At 38.4% G+C, this 20,447-nt stretch overlaps 1 protein-coding gene across 1 annotated transcript in view; it reads right to left on the reverse strand.

The window, feature by feature from the left end:
* Window positions 1-20,119, reverse strand: part of eys (EGF-like photoreceptor maintenance factor) — a 266,834-nt gene extending 246,715 nt beyond the window's left edge. Inside the window, exons 1-3 of the mRNA XM_084736538.1 lie at window positions 19,992-20,119; window positions 4,278-5,166; window positions 2,658-2,774 (exon numbers count right to left, since the gene is read on the reverse strand). Coding sequence (XP_084592664.1) covers window positions 2,658-2,774; window positions 4,278-5,022 — 862 coding nt within the window. The 5' untranslated portion in view covers window positions 5,023-5,166; window positions 19,992-20,119. The remainder of the gene's footprint in view (window positions 1-2,657; window positions 2,775-4,277; window positions 5,167-19,991) is intronic.
* Between the last annotated feature and the right edge of the window lie 328 nt (window positions 20,120-20,447).

Here is a 20,447-nt window from a genome sequence, read left to right on the forward strand (position 1 = left end):
AATATACATAGTATACACTGTTGTATCACTGCAATTTCAAACACTACAGTTTCTTTATTTACCTTGCCTAATTTATCTTCTTACCTTGCTTTAATTTTATTTTGTTGTGTAAAAAAAACTGTGAGGTTATTTTTCCCTATACATACTGCTATTACCATTTATTATTATTATTGTTATTATTATTATTTTCATTATTATTTTGCTCTGTTTTTGTTTGATATTTGCAAAGTTGATTCAACCTCATTTCACTGCCGTTGTACTTTTACAAATATGCATGTAACAAAGAAATAAATAAAGGTAAAAACAATTTTGTATTAGATTACTTTGATGAGCAATCTGGTGAATCAATGTTTGCTCAATAATCAACAATCATAAACCTATAATGTCCTTTATCTGATTATAAACATCCAGCTTTCAGCTCAGCTACATTACATACAAAGAGGATGAAGGCTGTTCTTCTCTTGCAACCTTTTCTTTCAAATGTTAAATAAGCTCATCATTGTTCTCTGAATCATCTAATATGACCCTCCACTCCCTGTACTGTACTTTCCTTCTCTACTGTATAGACCTAATCTGCTTTTGCACAAACGTATGCCAGGCGGCACTGGAAGTAACCTTGAAACCACTTCTTCAAAATAATAAGCTGAAAGCATGGGCTGGACTCGAAAGGCAAAGCTATGTCACTTCAAGACTGCTGCCAGGACAAATTGTGCTCCAAACAAAACAATGAATCAATGTGAAGAGCCACCTGGAGTTTCTCCTCCAGAAAGTTCAGCGCAGGCTTGGTTTTACAGCAGACACTGATATCCAGGCCAACCGGAGCAGAATCCAGGTCTTGTAACCCATTTGTGTGTGATACCCATTAACCTAACTGTACGTTACTGGAGCAAATGAGGCTCATTACCTAAATAATGGGTGAAGCGGTAATGTCTCATAAACAAGCTCACCAGATCACGAGTGCCACCCAATGCTTGTATACGAGCCCCCAGTAACTCGTCTAAATCACACGGCAGGGAACACAATTTAGCTGCCAATGAGAAATATGCCACAAATGAGTTTGATCCTCTTTTATAAATGATTCATGGGGAGAAATATTTGCATACTTTAGCATTAACTTGGCTAAAGTGGGTATTGTGAGCTGAACAGACCACCAAAACCACGAGCATAACACAGCGATTCATGTAGAATTTAGTAGAATTTAGACAGAATAGAGGTCTAATGTTGAATACAACCATAAATTAGATTTCTGGATCTGCTGCATCTTCACAGAACAGGGTGCATAAAAGCTACTACAAGGAATTTTCATATTCTGTTAATTTTGGAGCCTCCTGTGGACAAAAGCAGTAATGTTTCCACAGTAGTATCCTCAAAATATACCCTCAAGAATAAAATTATCTAAGGAAAAACCTCCTCCTGCTTCTACTTAATTGGCTAACATGCGGCTCACTGTAACTTTGCCTGCAAAAATGTAAACACAGGCTCATTTAACCTAATAAGGCAACTCCAACCTGATGGCAGCCATTAAGAATAACTAAAATAACAAAAATGGCCAATCTTCTCACAGATGGTCTTGTTAACTTATGTAGGTCACATAGAGGAATCAGTAATACACTGAAACTGTTTCATAACCAGTTAAAACTCCTTGTAGTAGCTTTTAAAGAGCAATATGTAGCAAAAAATGAATATAGCAGTCCAAATAGCAAGTTGGAGCCATAGATTATATATTAAATAGGTTGAAATCATATTTAATATACAATCTGTGGTTGAAGTGAGTTGTTTTGCCCTGCCCCTGTCCTCCTCAGGAAGCTCAGGCAGGCTGCAGGAGCACAAGATGAGTGCAACAATGACAAGTGACGACGAGTCCTACAACTCCCTTAACCACAGAAATACTACATATTGCTCCTTTAACTTAAAATGAGTAGACAATAACACAGGTTACAGGATGCAGTAGAGATTTCAAAAGACACAGCAGCTGATCTCTGATGACAAATAATGGTAACATTATAATTCATTAGAATAAATATATTACAGATTTCTCCTTTAAATAATGAAACATTTTTAAAAAAGACATAAATACTGTTGTGTTTTCACCATGGCATTTTTCTCTAGCTCACAGAAGTTGACCAGCATCAAAGCTGTGATTTAATATGCTCAGCAGAAACAGAACACAATAAATCCCATTTTAATTGATTGCTGTAAACCTTTGTTTTATCAACTGCGACACGCTCAGTTAGCCAGCAGTTTAGCCCTGGCTTTTTTACAGCCGCATGTCACTGGTCGTAACATGAGGTGTTTGATTTCAAGTGGCCGCTTCATATATTATGATGACGAATATAACATCAAATGGGATCAGGTTTAAAAGCCCACAAGGAAACGCTGATCTTTAAAAGATATATGGCTTTTGTAGTTTTCAGCTTTGACCTTTTCCAAAGATAGTTGCACCTCGGAGGCAAATGACATGGTTGTGCATATGGAACTGGGATGCAGCAGAGTCTTTCCCGCTGCCTTTGGTAAATAGCACCATGAAGAAGTGTTGATTCGCCTGTCAGGGATCAAAACTGCAGAATGACATTTAAAGATGATTTTTTCATTGTCACAGTGGTGACAGACGACCCATCTGCATTACACCAACAAGCATCTGAATAACAGTCGCTTACCAGAGAATCCCGTGTCACAGATGCACTTGAAGGAGGCAGGCTGCACTTGAACGCACGTCCCATTTTCACAAATTCTGTCACAGTTTTCTTCCCCAATGATTTCAGAGCAGTTAACCCCTAAAACAAACGGAAATTCAGATGTCTACTACACAAAAACGCAGAGATATACAGGATATGACTGGATTATCAAGTTCGTGTGAATGCACAAAGCTATAGCTGCTGCCACTTATTTGAATTTCTAATTGGAAAAATGAGAATGAGATCAGAACAGTAGATAATGCTGCTGAAGAGAGATGTCAGCTGTAAAGAGATTAAGAAAGAAGTCATTTGGAATGCAAGCGGTTTTAATATTAATTCTGTTTGCATTACATGCGAGTTTATGCTGAATAACATTAACTTGATGTGTCCAATAAATATATAATTGAGAAGGCAGCTTGCATTAAATTTTAAGTTACTTTTATATTCTTTCAGTAAGTCTCAACTAATCTGAGAGTGAAGTTCTGTCAAATGCATCAATCAGATTATACAAAATATATAAACATGATGTGTTTCTGCAGGGAGACGGAGTTCTTTCACACAGACAGAAACCACAACATCAAATAATGTCTGATTCATCACAGTTTCATTCTACAACACAGGTGAAAATCAAGTCAGTCTTTAGATGTTTTTGATTTACACATTAAAAAAACAGAACCATTTTCTTCTGAAGAACCCTTTTTTTGAAGTTTGTCAAGTGTTATCTGTAATACTGATGGTTCCATTAAGAACCCTGATCATCCAAGAAAAACAAGGATTTCAACAATATTTGATGAAAACCTCCATCAAGAATTTGTCAGGAGTTCTTCACAACATAATATAAAAAATGTCCTCAGTAGAACTGTCTGTGTGTTCTAGATAAAACACTTGGAATATAAAAAAGTTCTCAGTAAAAGCTCCCACTCAGGGGGTTCTACCCAGAACCATTTGTTTCTGAGGAACCTTTTTTTGAAGAAAGGGTTTGTCAAGCGTTCTTTGTAAGACTGATGGTTTCATGTTCATCAAAAAAAACAAGAATTTCAATAATCCTTGAAGAACACTTTCATTCGAACGCTTTCTTTGTAACATAATATAAAAATGTTCTCAGTAGAACCTCTGTGTGTGTTCTAGATAAAACACTTGGAATTTAAAAAAGTTCTCAGTAAAAAAAACTCCTGAGTAGGTTCTAGTTAAAACCCTTGGAGTATAAAAAAAAGGTTCTCAGTAGGACCCCTTGAGTGAGTTCTAGATTAAACACCTCAAATGTAAATATGTCTCAGTGGAACCCCCTGGGTTTGTTCTTGTTAGTACTCTTGGAGGGCAGAAAGGAGAGGGTTGTTGGTGGAACAATTACACCGTAGATGGGTTCTCTGTAGAACCTCTCACAGGGGGTTCTGGGTGAAATCTGTCATAGATGGCTCTAGGTATAGCACTTTATGTTGATTTCTAGGTAGAACCTTTTGAAAGGGTTGCAAGTGGAACCTTTGTAAAAAGGTTCTACAGAAATCAAAGAACCCTTTATGGTTCTAGTTGGCCCCCTCATTTCTCAGAGTGTAGAGAACAAGAGCGAGCTCAACAGATGGGACGAGTGTGTTGTGTCCTTACCTGTAAACTGTGGAGGACACAGACATTTATATGTTCTGTGGTTTGGATCTGTGGATCCATTGCTCAAACACACTCCCTTGTTTTCACAGGGGTTATCCAAACAGGCATCAGACTTTTCACAGAACCTCCCGGAGTAGTGGTGGTGGCATCGACAGTGGTATGCACCTTCCCAGAGGCCTGTTTGACAAATACCGCTCCCCGAACAAAGTCGAAGCAGAGGAGAAGCCTGACAAAGTTGTGCTTTAACCGACACATTGAGCCTCAAGCCAAGCCTGCACAGCTGCACGTCTCCCTCATGCAGAGCGATGAAGTAATGATGCCCCGGGACGAGCCACTTGGCCTCTACTTGCTCGCTTTCATTCACATTGTGGGGGAAAAGAAACTGATCTTTTATGTGTCCATTTGTGGAACAGCTTTCAAAGTTGTCTTTTGACACATTGAGGAGCCTGATGCCATATGACTTCAGTGTTTCATCAGCAGACATCAGCAGTTTGTCTCCGTGCTGCAGCTGCAGTGGGCATATCTGTGGGAAGTTGAAAGGCTGCCCAGTTGTCTCGTCACCCCCGTGAAAATCCCAACACTCAGAGAAGCTGCTGCAGATGTTTCCTATGAGAGTCCAGTTCATTTGGACGGTGCGTTGTTTAATGTGCCATTCAAGTGAAGCCTGTCTGTTGCAGACTGTCTGGCAGTGGATTGTGTGGACGGCCACAAAAACAGCGATCAAGGGAAACGATGACGCCCCCATGTTTCCACTCTCTTTACTGCTTAACTCAGATCAATCTGGGACTTCGAAATGTAACTTGCATCACCTTGAGAATGGATGAGGCAAACACGTTGTACCGTACTTCATCAGATGATGTTCCATGTGCTCCTCATGAGCCATAATAACCTGAAAAAAACAATGATTGTCATTAAAGATCTGCACAAAGGAAGTTGACTTCTACAAAATCTGTAACGTCTCTCTAATATAATCTTATTTTACAGTCTAAAACCAGGTAATGTCAGTATTATATCTATATCACAGTATGAGACTAGATATCATTAGATTTCGGATAGTTTTACTGTGTCATATGTCATAAGCTTTGTCTTTTCCTGGATTTAAAAGCTGCATTACAGTTAAGTGATGTAATTTTCTGAACTTATCAGACTGTTCTATCTGTTCTGTTATTTGACTTTACCCACTTAGTCATTATATCCACATTAGATGATAATTTATGAAAAATCTCATTGAGTTAATATTTTGTGAAAGCACCAATAATCAACCCTACAATATTATAGCAACACTGAGATATTTGGTCCAAAAAAATTTGAATATTTAATCTTATCCATATCACTCATGGGTAGTTTAAACGCATCAACGCATCATATCCTGTAAGATCATCATCAAACCGAAAGAACTATGATATTATATCCAGACTGCAAAATGATTATTACTTATTGTAAGGTGGTAAATTATTTTTTGCATGTATGCTTCTGTGTTTTGAGTACATGGTCAATGGTTTGAGGACACAATAATCCTGATGTTTTCTGTTGGAGGATGGTGATGCTTATAGCTCGGCACCCTCACAGACGTTAAGCTTAAGATTTCAGGTTGTTAGGCACACAAGGGTATGGACCAGGACACTATATAAGACTCTCACTTCTCTTTGTCCAATGCGAAAAGCTTGTGTCTTCTGTACCATGCTTTTGTCCTTCATACATGAATAAACCAGCCACAGAGAAATTCACTTTGTTGGTCTGACTGTGTTTAGCTCTTAACCTTTCGGCCCTGTGGACTCATCGTTTTTATGTACTTTCTTTAACACTTTTTATATGACTGCATTCACTTTATGCAATTTTCCTTCACTGAATCAGGCAGGAGGTGCTATTTAACAAAAAAAAAAAAAAAAAGAAAAAACATCCTTGATTTTGGGGCTCTCTGGCTTACACTGCTTTTAATAAATGTTCATCAGTTCTAAGACACTTTGAAATCAGTGTCACGATGAACGATTGATGCTTGATCAAGGAAGTGGCCCCCCAATGAGATGACAACACCATCAGTGGCCCCAAACCAATCTGAATTTGAGACCCTTGATTTAAAGAAAAAGCCATGATCTATATTGTATATTGTGGCGTCGCCTAAACGTATGGAGATGTTACTTGTGAAAGAAATGACCCAGCCCTACTTAAACATGATTAAAACCTCCCCAATGGACCCACTGCTATCATGAATGCATTGTTTCATAGTAAAAGAGACTTGAGCGAGTCTAGCAGAGCTGTCATAATCATATGCAGTGCTGCTGACCACCAAGTGTGTCACAGCATCCTCCGCCTCCCCGAGGTCTCTACAGAGAGTGACAATGTCGGATAAAATATTCTCTCTCCCCTGCCGGTGCCTCGGTGTCTAGCAGTGAGATGAGTTAAAGCAGACAGCATTGTCTATTTCCCTCAGGGCCTTTTCATACGTGTGCATGAGATAAAACAACAAAGTAGAGAAGCCTCCCTGCAAGAGAAAAACTCTGCTCCTTGATCAGCTCACAAGGGCTGATATGAATAACCGCATGGTGATAAGTAATAAAACGCTGAATATGGAACACCAATATCAATAGAAGGGGGAGTGATAGAGTGAATGAGATTGCGAGTATTGTCATGAGGGATGTGCGTGCACCCAGAAGACCTCATTTGCATGAGATGAGGTTGACTATTGTGTTTCACTGAACAATTTGGGAAGCTGTCACCTGATTTCTGAGGGGAAAAAATTTAATTCAAATTTAACTAAAGAGGACAAAATGTGTGGTTGGTTTGTGTATGTAGTTTCTGCAGGATATTTATTATTAGCAGCAGTGGAAGACAAGACTAGTAGTTTATTTATCTCAATCATTCTTGAGAACTGGGACAAAACTGTATTTTGAGAGGGTTTTGATTTTTACTCTTCAATTCTGCTGGCAAAATATATTTCAAAAGATCAAAGTCTTCGCTATTAAACCTTGTAACAGGCCAACCTCCTCGTGATTACATTTATTTTTTATGTAGACGTCAGCACCATCATAATTCTTATTTAGCTTTGATTTAGAGGGGTTAAAGAGTTGACTTGTTATGATGAAGTTACAAGTTAGAAGGAACACAAATTACAAAACACAAAAATGCAAAAATAATTAAATGCACATTTTAAATACACTGAACTGAAATATGGCCCACACCTGATCCTGGTTTTGAAACCACAAAAATGAGCCCTTCAGTGTACAGCAGGTTCCACATTTCTCAGATTCTTTAGTGTGAGTCCAACATTTTTCTAAACTAGAGGAACGTTAGATAATGAAACGGCAGAAAACAGCTTTGTTGCCGAAATATGCAATAAAAAGTTAACAATTCTCATTTTAAAGAATCATTTCTTTCTTCTGAATGATGCTCATTGTAACATTTTAAAAACAGCTAAAAATAAAACACTGAAAACACTTTACCGCCTCTGTTCCCGTGATTGATCAGGTGACTGTTATCATGTGTATCTAAGACGGCGTTGTGAAGTGTCTGGTCTTATAAACAGCAGTGTTGTTTGAAATGCCACTACTGTGGTGCGTTTAATAAGTGTGCGAGTGATTTTCTTTGTTTGACTACAGAAATGTTGACAGCTTGTTGCACTGACTTGCCACTAACAGTAAAAATGACAAGATTAAATGTCACAAGATCATAATTGAATGTAAAGGTGATTATGACATAAATAAAACTGAGAATCATAATAAAGACAATAACATCTTGAAAACCACCTAACGACAACATCATTACTGTCTGAATCAATTAAAAAAACTAGATGAGACAAATCAGATAAATCAATAAGACTAACTTCAGATTCTAATATGCACAAAAACAATGAGATCCAGAATGATTTGTGCAGCTGTGGAAACTACTGTAGAAGCAGTGCAGCCTATTACCAGGAACTATTTCAAGGTCATGTGAGGTCACGGTTGGTCCTGCAGATATCTGACTTTCATAGTAGCTGCCACAGTTCAATAATACACTGCATAATAACACACATTAAAACACCTCATGTACCAAAAACAACCAAAAACAAGACCTCGGTCACCACAACAGCCGTCCCATCTGAGCAGGAGCTGTAAAGTTGGAGCAGAGAGACAGCTGGGATATATCGCCACACATGACAGCAAACCGGCAACGTCAACAAGCAACTTGTGCATCAGATCGATGCGGTTAGAGAAATACTGCTAATCTTTTAGTTTTGATTTTTCCAATGTCCATAGATATGCAGTGAGGAGCCAAAAAGCATGCAAAGCCCAATGATTTACATTTATGTCGATACATTTAATAGTGATACTGATTTTTTTAAATAAGCTTTAATACACTGCTGCTAATTTGTTTCAGTAAAATCCAAAGTGAGATATTTAGAGGCTGTTTCGAGCCTGCACAGTTTGCATGAAGAATACAATTAAGACCCTAGAGCAAATTCATTGTATTTAATTGTCCACTGGTTCAAATTTATTTAGTCTGCATTACATTCAATACTAATTCTTACTATTACAGAGATCTATACTGCTGGCCTCCACTTAAATAAACAGACCAAAAGGTTTTCTGGGATATTAAGACGCCTTAAAGGTATTGATCAGTCAGGATTAAAGTGTGGGCCACACACAGAAGTGGTTCACGTAATAAGGGCCACAGGGTCAGAAGCAAGGTCACGTATGTAGGGGTCAACTAATTGTCTCCCACCGCCTCCTGCTTTCATTATAGCTCCGCTCAGCCCACAGTTTAGGATGCCAGCCACGCAGGTGTGCAGAGGGCAATGGATCAAGGGAGCTGTGTAAATCCCCGCTTGACTGATGACCGAGAGAGACACTGAGAGGACACAACAAATTATCGCGTCAAACTGGGAGGCCCGCATGTCACATGTTGTCTGTCATACGACAAAGAATAGGCTACAGCAGCTGAAACGCTCGGTATATTAATCGATTAGGCGACTGAAAGTAAAGTACTCTGAAAAATGTTTGATTAAGTCTTTTCTTCACAAGTGTCTCAATATTTGATTTCCTTCCATTGTCAATTGTCATCTATTTTAATTGTAGATTAATCAGTTTGAGTATTTTTTTAAGGAGAAATATCTCTGATTTCAGCTTCTTAAATGTGAATATTTCCTGGTTTCTTTACTCCTTTATGACAGTAAATCTTAGAGTTGTGACAAAAGAAAACATCTGAGGACGTCAGCATGGGCTTTAGGAAACACTGATCAACATTTTATAATAATCGAAAGATTAATCAATAATAAAAATAATCGTTGGTTACAGTCCCATTTTGTAGTAAAATGAATGGGCCTCATGCAAGAACATTTTTGTATCTTTATCTTAACTTTCACCTACTTTTTTGCGTACAGTGGGCGTGTACAAACATGCCACGTCAGATTGAGCAAACATTCTTAACTGTACAAATAATAGAGATGCAGATTAGCATAATTATCAGTCCAATATTAACATGTAAGTCTATGTTTACCGCTCCATATGTTTGAGTCTGAAGTTCTACTTTCAGGAATCCATAAAAAGTCTGTCATTCTAACAGTGTCAGTAGTCGAAGTGAGGAATCTGATAAAGTGAAGGAACGGGAAAAACCAGTGCTGTTAAAGCCACCTGACGGTTGTACTGTCACTGAAATAAAGAAGATGTGGAAACGGTTTCAAAGAAGAATAAGAAAAATATGGAAAATAGCAAGTTCTCTTAAATCACTCGTACAAAGTCTCAGCCAATTAAAATATGTCATATGGCAACTTGGGTCCTGGAAAGTTGTTACGGCTATTTCTCGTTAAATATTTTACAGACTAAACAATTCATGAATCAATCATGAGAGAGATCAGCAGATTAATTGCTAATTAGAACAGTTACAGCTCTGTAGGCTATATGACATTCAAAATAAGCATTAGGTGGGCCACTCCACACACCAAAGCTCACAGAATACAGTCTGATCATAAACTAGGCCGCATCTGAAAACATTTGCCAACCTGCCGTCTAATGAGAAAAAATTACATTTTCTTTCTCCTGCACAAGTAGCAAAGTTTGGCTCATTAAGCCGTCAGAGCGATGCACAGACGGTGATGAAGATGCAGGCTAGTGAGTGAGGCGCAACTGATAGCTACACTATAATGACACTTATGCAAGAATGAGGACGCACAGGTGTAAGTTGAAGCAAACATTGTTGAGATAAACAGTGCAAGCCTCCTTGTATATGGTAATTTCTCATTATGATTTCCTTGATTCAGAACGTCTCAGACCCTGACAGCTGCAGTGACTGAAAGCCGCTGGTGTTTACTGTCTCACCGTACTGTGAGTGCACTGTACTTTTGTTCACCTGCTCAGGGACTGGAGTTGACTTTTTGGAAGGTTATATTTGCATTGCATATTAAATACCTATTCAGTTTATAAACCTACATTGATGAAATCTGCTGCTTTTCTGTTTACATGTTCTTCAGCAACATCAGCAAAGACACGTCTCCCATTCATGAGAAGTGAAAAATATTATTACCAACACTTTAATTCACATTTTTTGGCGAAAATCTATTCTATAAGTATTTCTATATATATGAAATCTATGTAATTTATTCAGGCTTGGAGGGTAATAGATTACATGTAACAGGATTCTGCAATCAGGCTACAACAAAGGTAACTGTATTCCATTACACTTAATGAAAAAAAGACATAATCAGATTACAGATACATTAAGTCCTAGCAATAACCCTAACTTACAATGAGCATTAAAAAAATTACAATGAACATAAAACTAAAATATTTCACCACATATTACTTTATTATATTGAGGTAATCCAAAAGTAATGGACAGCAAAATTGTGATACTTAGATCAGGTTACTGACTACATTTTTAACAGGTAAATAGTAATTATATCAGGATACATTTTTTTAAAGTAATCTCCCTAACTCTAAATTAATTAAATCTCTTGGTCTGCTTTATTATTTTTTTTTCTAAATTTGCTCTGTATCAGAAAACAACTTTGTTCCAGACAAAAATTCACAACTTGAAACAATTTAAAACTGTGTTAAACACCTTCAAGATCTAAAACTAACAATATGTATTAAAAATATAGGTGTAAAAATGTTCTGTGTGCCAGATTTCTGTCAACTCTGTTAGATGTGTACAAAAAACATGATTAATCGGGCATAAAAATGGTTAGCTATACCCTAAGGACCCCTGTCTCACTTCCTGATTTTAAAAAAGATAATATTTATTAAATAATATTGGTATCAGTTTGGTTTCAACCCTAGCAGGTCAACTCAGCTGCCCTCCTAAATCAAAGCTAGAATAGAATTACGGTTTCAAAAAGCATTAAGAGAAGTCTTAGAAACTTTAAAGTTTGTCAACTCTGTCAGATTTTCTGTTGGACAGAGTTGACATCTACATTTAATAAAAGTTAAACAAATAAAGGAGGTTGGTCCGTTAAGTAGTTTTAAAGCCAAGGGTTTCATCTTTTAAAATATATTTTACCAGCATAATTAAAGAGTGAAAATCAAAACCCCTCAAAATACGGCTTTGTCCCAAAGCTCAAGAGTAAGTGTTTTATTAATCTCCTCGCCTCAATGAAGCTGCTGAAATGATTAAATCAGAAGGCAAAAGCAAATCATCTCTCCATGTTCTTCTCCAGAACCTGGCAGATCAGGAGCATCATTTGTCACCAGTGTGCCAACTCATTCTTAAAGCCCAGCCCTCTCTCTGAGAAAAATAAAACAATTCTTTGGAAAGTCATTTCACCTGAAAGAGTCTCTGGAAAATGAACACACAGGCTTTAAAGTCAGCTGGCACAGAACTCATTTCTCTGTCCACTCACTGTTAAACAGTCTATTTCTGACAACGCTGTGGTGATGGATTTGGTAGATGATGTCCCATTTCAGAGTAGGTTAGAGCAGAAACGGGTCAACCGCCATCATCATTAAGTGTGTTGGCATGCAGGTGTGTTTCTGAACACATTTACACATCAAATTCAACTCCAAGATTTGTGATGAAGGGCCAGAAACATTATCATCGCTGGATCATGTGAAACATAATAACTCCGATATCCTGCAGCTAAACTTCAAACCTATGAAAATGTGTTTATTTTCCGATGGTCTGTCAGCAGCAGGAAGCCACTGAAACAGCGCCGATCCATTGATGTCACTGTGGAGCCACTGGAGGACTGATTAGCCAAACACCAGCAGGCAGCCGGCCACAGATGCTGCCGGACTGATCACTCGTGCTCCCTGGGTAGCTATCTGGATCACCGCTAATCAGTTATAACACTGATGAGCATCCGGCCCTCGAAACCCTGAAAACCAACCCCCACATCAATTTCCCCGACTCTAAATGCAGTAACGGATGCCAATGGAAAAACTAATTTTAACTCAAGGTTTCAGGGCCCTTTTGTGAACCACTGATATTAATTTAATGGATAATAGCAAGAACAGAATTATATGATTAGGGTACGACCCATAACCGCAGTGCAAGGACCCCGTTTGAATTGCTCAGATTATTATTTTTCTTCCTAGTTCTTCCTCTTGAATCGCAATTTTGAAGTGATGAAAACATGCTCAAAAAAGCATGAAATTTATCACAAGCCTCCACCACAAGTAGTAGTGAGAATTTACATCTGCAGAGTTTTGGCAAAGGGCAAAGGCTGAATGGCTTTATCATGCAAGGGTGTGATGATACACTGATCTGGATCAATATATCGATTCATTGTTCAACAGTCCAACATAATCGACGTAAAGGGAAAATATCATCATCTTCATATACACTGTTATTTTAAAATTCTTTGTCTTTGTCACAATGAGCATCTGTGTTTGTGTCTGGAGGAGTTCTGGAGGAGGAAACTGTCAGTGGAACAGAACATATAATTAGTGGGTGTTCTGTCCAAAACGCACCAATCATGTCAACCAGGTGTTGGAGAAAAAAAAAATCTCTTAAGTTTTGTGATTTATGATTCTTGAATCGATTTTTTGACTGCTAAATTATTTTTTTTTTATATATTGAAATAACTAGTGATTCTCATTATATATTAGTTTGATGCTGATATGTAACAGGAATTCCTTTTGACACTGTTATGGACATTACCATTGTGATTGTGAAAATAAAACAACATGTGTGCTCATGCTTAAAGGCATAAATTTCCTCTGCTCTGTGGAAACTAACTAACTAACTGCCAACTTTTTACTCTGCCTTCAACACTCAACACTGTTTAGCTACAGCAACCTCAAAGGGTCAAAACCCATTTAAAGGCCTTTTGTGTTGCGTGCAGTCTTCAGAGGCTCTCTTCATTTTGGCTTAACATCTTGTTTTATTTACTGTTTTTTCATGGCACCAGCTTGATAACAGGAACAGCTAGTTTACTTCAAAAAGTATTTAATTTAGTACTTTTCTAAGCAGCATACAGATGATGCTGAAATAAAACTCAGAAAAACAAACAGTTGTGATGTGCAGTGTTTTTGGAAACATGAGTGTGTAACTTTTTCACATGGTCTCGTGTTAAAAATTTCAATTTGCAATACTTGTTGTATCATCATACGTATCAAATTGGCCAAGTATCGTGATAGTATTGACTCTGGAGACGAGTGTACCATCCCAGTTCTACTGTCGACCGGTCGAGGTCCGGCAACAAGGCTGCGGCCGCACGCCTCAACGCGATGGTCTGCTCATCACTTCCTGCAGCTTTAGTTTCGAATAACATCTCAAATGGAAAGTTACAGTTGGCAATCCTCTACAGCAATGTAATTCTTGTTTCTTTCTTTGTTCTGTATAAACCAGAGGAACATTTCAAAGAACTGCAACCTCAGGATGTTTCCGAGACCATAACAGTCTTCCTCAGAGGGTGTAAGCACGGGTTAAATCAGGCCTGAGCCAGCAGCAGCACAGCTTCACCAGCGTGACTTTACCTCTATGAATTGCTAATTTTTCTTAGAGGCAATACCTTCATCAGTCACCTGCCCCCCTGTAGTATAGACTAGTGTCTTTATTTGGTGCTCTGGAGGCGAACCTCAGTAAAGGCAAGGTTGTGCTTCTTTGTTTGTGTGCACCACTTGTGCTGCACTTATGGGAATTGCGGTATACACTTCAGCCACACAAAGCCTTGAGAGCCCTGCATACAAGAAATACTGCAGGTCTACTAGGCAGCATGATCACACAATCATTACCCAGGTTAGCATGTGGTACATCTGCACAACAGAAAATTGCTTTATGATTTTCTCGCTGCAGTGGGAAGGTCAATGTAAGAATTAAAAGTTTTGTTCAATCATTTTCTTTTCACCTTGGTGTTAACAGGTGCTAGTTGCTGGAGTTAAAATAGCTCGGCTCACTTCAATTAAACCAGCACACCTCCACCAAACCCCCCCACCCCTTCTCCCAGAATGCTCTAGTGCACTTAGCCGAGAAATAATCAGTCCCTCTTTTGTCAAGATTTTTTTTTTTTTGCACTTCTTTCACTCTAATATGAGCCGAAGCTCAACACAAATGGAGCAAAAGCAAACCAACATGAGGCTTACCACCTGCTAAATTGGTTATTTTGTATGTATATGAAGTGAGAATAGAGCTCATAATTACAAGTTATCAACCTCTGAAAATATTTCACAGCATTTGAAGATGGTTGTATTGTTCAGCTGTGTAATACTTAGTCGCACCATCAGATACAAAAGTACACAGGCAATCCAGCATATGAGGACTGTGATATTTCACAGTTACTGGTTTATATCATGGAATTAAAAGAAAATAGATAGTAGGGGTGGGCGATATGGCTAATAAATAATGTTATTGGTTATTCGATATATTTCAATACACAAGTTTTCATACATTACAGCTGGGCAATATGGAAAATTTAGAGTGGGGGTTTCTGGCACAACTTCACCTTCTTCCAAGGTACATGGAGAAGGAAAAAAGGCTCAAACAGGCAGAACTCCAGCAACACTTGCAGCATGGCGGACACCTTTATTTTCAGACCAAAGCGTTTTGCCCTGGCCATCATCAGGGTCACCATCAACTTCAACGTTAACCCAAATTGTGTCTATTCAATATGGCACACTTAAATAACATACAATGTTATATACAGTAAAGAGAGTAGGGCTGCAGTCAACCAAACAAAATCTTGGTTGACTGAAATTCTACCCAGTCTTCAACAGGGATGGGTACTGAAACCCAGTATTAACGGTCCAATATTATCGGCCCTTTTCTTGGTATCCTTTTAAACTTTTGGTGTAATTAATGATAACACTGCAGCGGCGGCCTTTTCCTTTCTCTATTTGTGCATCAGCTCCTCCACACACAAACACAAACATGGAGCGAAGTCAGCGATCAGCAGAACGGCGACACCGCAGGTACGGACAGGTGAGGTGACTCAAAGACAACAGCTACGTTTGTTACTGTGAGCAAATGCAATAAAATTATGTGGGTAAAAAGCCTATACTTTATCAGTATATCTGACCAACAAACACAAACACACTTGCTAGTGACTTGTTGTAAACAAGCTAAAATGAAGCTGTGTGTAAGTTGTCTAAAAGTTTAGCTTAGTTTGCTAAACTTAGTTTGACTTTGCTGTTGTAAACATAATTGTTGCTGCCCTTCAACATTTATTTAAAATATTCAATTCTAATTCATTTCTATTCTGACTTCACTCTTAAGAAAACAGAGATTTTTAAAGAAGCAATTATTTACTAATGAAAAAGGACTGATAAGAGTACCATTAAAGTACCGGATTGCTAACCAGGATCAATAAAATCCTAATGATACCCATCCCTACTCTTCAACCAATCGACTGGTTGATGGGGAAAAAAAACTGTACATTATCTCTACATTAATTAGCCTAAATCAGCCACCGTGCACTGAGTGACTCTACCTGGAATCCTAAATGGTTGCTATTCAAAGCTACACAACGCTGCCAAACACACAAATTCCTTCAGATTGACCGCTTCTTTTTCACATGTAGCCTTATCATTACCTTCAGGGCACAGCTATCAAGTTAATTAACATACAGCAACAACACACCCACACACACATTATGCACACACACACCGGATCCTGTACAACAAGGCTAAGCACTAACACAGTTTGCGTTGCAGTGAAAACAAAAAACAACAATAAAAAGCAGCATCATCAACATAATTCAATCGGTATCTGACCCACTACTCCTGTTATTTAGTTGCTTCAAATGAGGCTAAAAGTCCACATAGTTACTCTTGACTGTCTCTCAATACTATAAACTTAGTCTGATGTAACACCAGTCTGTGCCAAATTCAACAAGTTAACCTACAGAGAAAGCACTGAAACAACTTAAAACATGACAAAACTTTCCAGTTTGAAGTCGGGTCAAGAACAGCTGGTATTTCTCCATCATTGATCTATAAACAGTGTCTGAAGCTCGTTAAGAAAGCAACAAGGAAGAGAAAAGTCCACACACATCGACATCAAAATATAAAACTTTTTATCCACTCAGCTCTTCCGTCCTCCGAGGTTGGGGCCCAATGTGAAGATTTATGCTGCTTCTCTGACATGGTGTCAAATAGTTTTGAGTCAGTAAATATTCAGTAAATAACCTGTCACTCAAAACTAAAATACATCAAGTCTGCTCATGTCCTGCCCCCGACAATAATGGATGAAGAAGCGCTTCTCTCCTTATTAAACACCAGCGACCAATGAGAATTTGGTTGGATAAGAGCGCAACGACCAACCAATCTACCGACCGACCAGAAAGTGTCAGCCTTAATAGAGAGCAAGATACATCACAAGAGAATGAATGCATTAATAATTAAAGAATCACAACAATCAATTATTAATTAACTAATTACATTATTTCTCTTGATTTCTCTTTACTTTCTCTTGTAACTAGTGTTGGTTTTAGTGTGATTGATGATGGCAGTGTTAAAGCATGTTTACCTGAAAATAAAGCTGTCCATTTTACCATTCAACACTCTGTTAAGTTCAGAAAATTACATCATTTGACTGTAAAGACAACACTTTATGATCGTACATCATGTTATATCTATCACGATATAACAATTCTAAGACAAGATCTCATCTCATATCACAATATTTGCCGAAAATGTTAATTTTTCAGGCCTGTATGTTTGTGATTTAGGATATCTCAAAAACCTGCAATCAGATTATCTGCAATCTGGTGAAGGTTTGGCCTGAAGCCAAGGAGCAAGTGATTGGTTTCTGGTGTGGATCCAGATCAACATGTGGATCCAATCATTTTATTTTGAAGTACTACACACTGTTAGACTTTTAGACGTTTGTGAACTATTTCCATAAGTACGGCATTTACTTGAATAAAAAAAATTGTATCCCATGATTGAAAGATGCATGTTTTGATTTCAATCACTGTTTTCTTCCCACACCTACAGCCCAAAGATTACAAATGATTAAACATTTGCAATCATCAGTGCTGCCTGTTGCAGATATTTGTGTGGTATCAGTGTGCTTTCTCCTTTCGCCTGGTTTTCATTTTGAAAACATAACCGCTAAAATAAAAATGCATGAATCCAATAACTGTAGAGATACAGGAGACAAATAGGTCATGTCTCACCATTGAGCCTTATCAGCATCATAGATTGTGTGATATAAATATACAGTGCTTGATTCTGATTACCTTTGGCAGCACCTACAGCAGGAGGCAACCTCATTCACTCAGCCACTCAGGCTCTTATATCCAGCACATCATATACATGTATGTCTGCTGTAGAGAGATTCAGTGGTTAGTTTAAGGGCTGCGTATTGGCAAGAATCTGGAGATACTACATGTATCACAATACATAGGTTATGATTCAATATACTGCAATATATTGTGATACTATAAGCAAGGTGATATGCTGTTTTTAATCTAATTTTTGGACTGTTATAATACAAAGAACATACCACTGTATGCAAAAAAAAAGGAAAAAAAAAAGAATTTTACGCAATCAGAACAGTGCAATAAAACAAAATGAAGCTGTGCCACAAATATTGTGATTTGATTTCTGTCTATCTTTCATCCTTAACTCTACTCCAAGTCACAGTTCTGCATTCTAGACTTCAATCATGTGTTGTTATAGAAAAATTTACTTTTAGTCGTCATTCTACAGTCAAATGTTCCTTTCCAGTGTTATTGTTATATGATGATGGTTTTGGATTTATATTAGTGTTACATTATTGGGCTTGTTGTCACATTGTGTTGTGTTGGGACTGGGGCACCAAAAGAATGGTAAAGTCGTGGAATCCTCAAAACACATTCAAAAGTAGTGACCCCATCATGATTGGGTAATAAAATCTTCGACAGGCTCAGTTGTTGACAAGCAAGGATGAGGTGAGGTGCAACTCTCTGTGAAAAACTGTGTGGGCAAATAGTCCAACAAATGAACAATGTCTCTCAACACAAAACTGCAGAGAGAAGATTCAGAGAATCTGGGGAAATATCTGCATACAATGGGAAAGGCAATATTGAATGCCTGTAAGTCGTATCCCTCAGGCAGCACCGCATAAAAAACTGACATGAGTCTATAAAAGATGTTACTACACGTAGTAACGCTCAGGAACTCTTTGGAAAACCGTTAACAGTAAACAAAGTTCATCACTGCACCTACAAATACGAGTTATGACTCTACTATGCAAAGAGAAAGACATATATCAACAACATCCAGAAACACCGCCGACTTCTCTGGGCCTCCCACTGAAAACGTGTGGTGCATTATGAAGCACTAAATACCACAACAGAGACGTAGAGCACCTGAAGCCGTTCATCAAGCCAGAATGAGAAAAAATCTCACTTTCAAAACTTCAGCAATTAGTGTCCTCAGCTGCCAAACACTTTCTGAGTGTTGTTAAAAGAAAAGGAGATGTATGTTCCTGTCCCAGCTTTTTCAGAACATGACGCAGTGCAATAAAAAAATAAAGTTTATCAGTTAATCATTGCATTCTGTTTTATTTACGTTTTAGACAACATCCTAACTTTTTTTTTTTGACATGGGGTTGTATTACAGCAAAATTTATTTAAAGTAGTCATTGTGCAGTAAAATGCTCCCTCTCAGTGTTACTATCATATATGTTTTTTTTTATTAATTGTATTAATATTACTGCTGCATTTCACTGGACTAACTCTAACTTCTGTATCTACTGCTGGGTAGTTTAATCTCTAGTATGTTTTATTATATCAGCATGTTTGCACTATTTGAGAAATCCCAGTATGTTATTTTACAGATGTATATGTGTATTTATGAGGCAAAGCAGCCTAAGAATATCTAGATATTATTTATAAGCCGTATGGCCCAGTCCTATGATCCAGTGGTGACTTCATGGTGGTTTTATGGTCTTTATTTGCTCTTGTGTTACAGTAAAGTAGTGTGTCAATAAAAACTAGCAGACTGTGTGATCCAAATGTTGTGAGCAGGTGAGTCTGTGTATCCCAGTGTGGGAGAGTCCACGTGCCCCTCTCTGCATGGCCTGCTGGGTGAAATTGACTGAGACCGGCCAGCGCGCCGCTTCTCACACGTTTAAATCTGCAGCAGGCCTGCAGCCAAAGGGTCTGCATTAAACAACAGCTTAGCATTAAACTCGTCTCTCAGTCTGCCCCCGTTCTGTAGACGCTAGGCCCAGGATTTACTACGGACTGACGGGTAATCTGACTAGGAGGGCGCGCGCACATGGACCATCTGCTGCTGCATGAACGCTTCAACCATGACTCTGCTGCTCGCTGAACGAACTACTCCGTAAGGTTACATCGTGTGGCTGCATGCTCACCATTAAGTTGAGGAGGTGCTCCGCCCTGGGATGGTGACTTGTGACATCATTTTAGATGAGTTTCTCATTCACAGCTGAAGTGTGTGTGTGTGTGTGTGTCTGTGTGTGTGTCTCTGGGGAGTGTGACAGCTGACTGAGCCGTCTAAGCTCCACACAGGAGGAAACATGTTGCTAAGGAAATGTGATCAGACGCTGAGGGCTGAAGGCGTGTCTGCCTGCAGAGGAGATGTCCTGTGGGGCAGAGCAGGGCGGGGACACAGCCTGCCTGATTGATTATTTAATTAGGCTTAACTAAATATTCATTAGCCAAGCCGAGTCATTATCTTGTGTAAACAACTGAGGCTCTCTTAGTGAGTGAAAATGATTTTATATGGTACCTGTGGGGTGAAAAAAATTAAAAACAAAACAGACTGCGTTGTCTAATAAATAACCGGACCATGGCAGATCTGGATTAGG

This window comes from Lutjanus erythropterus, chromosome 14 (genome assembly GCF_056507025.1).
Source record: "Lutjanus erythropterus isolate fLutEry1 chromosome 14, fLutEry1.hap2, whole genome shotgun sequence".
Lineage (NCBI taxonomy): Eukaryota > Metazoa > Chordata > Actinopteri > Lutjaniformes > Lutjanidae > Lutjanus > Lutjanus erythropterus.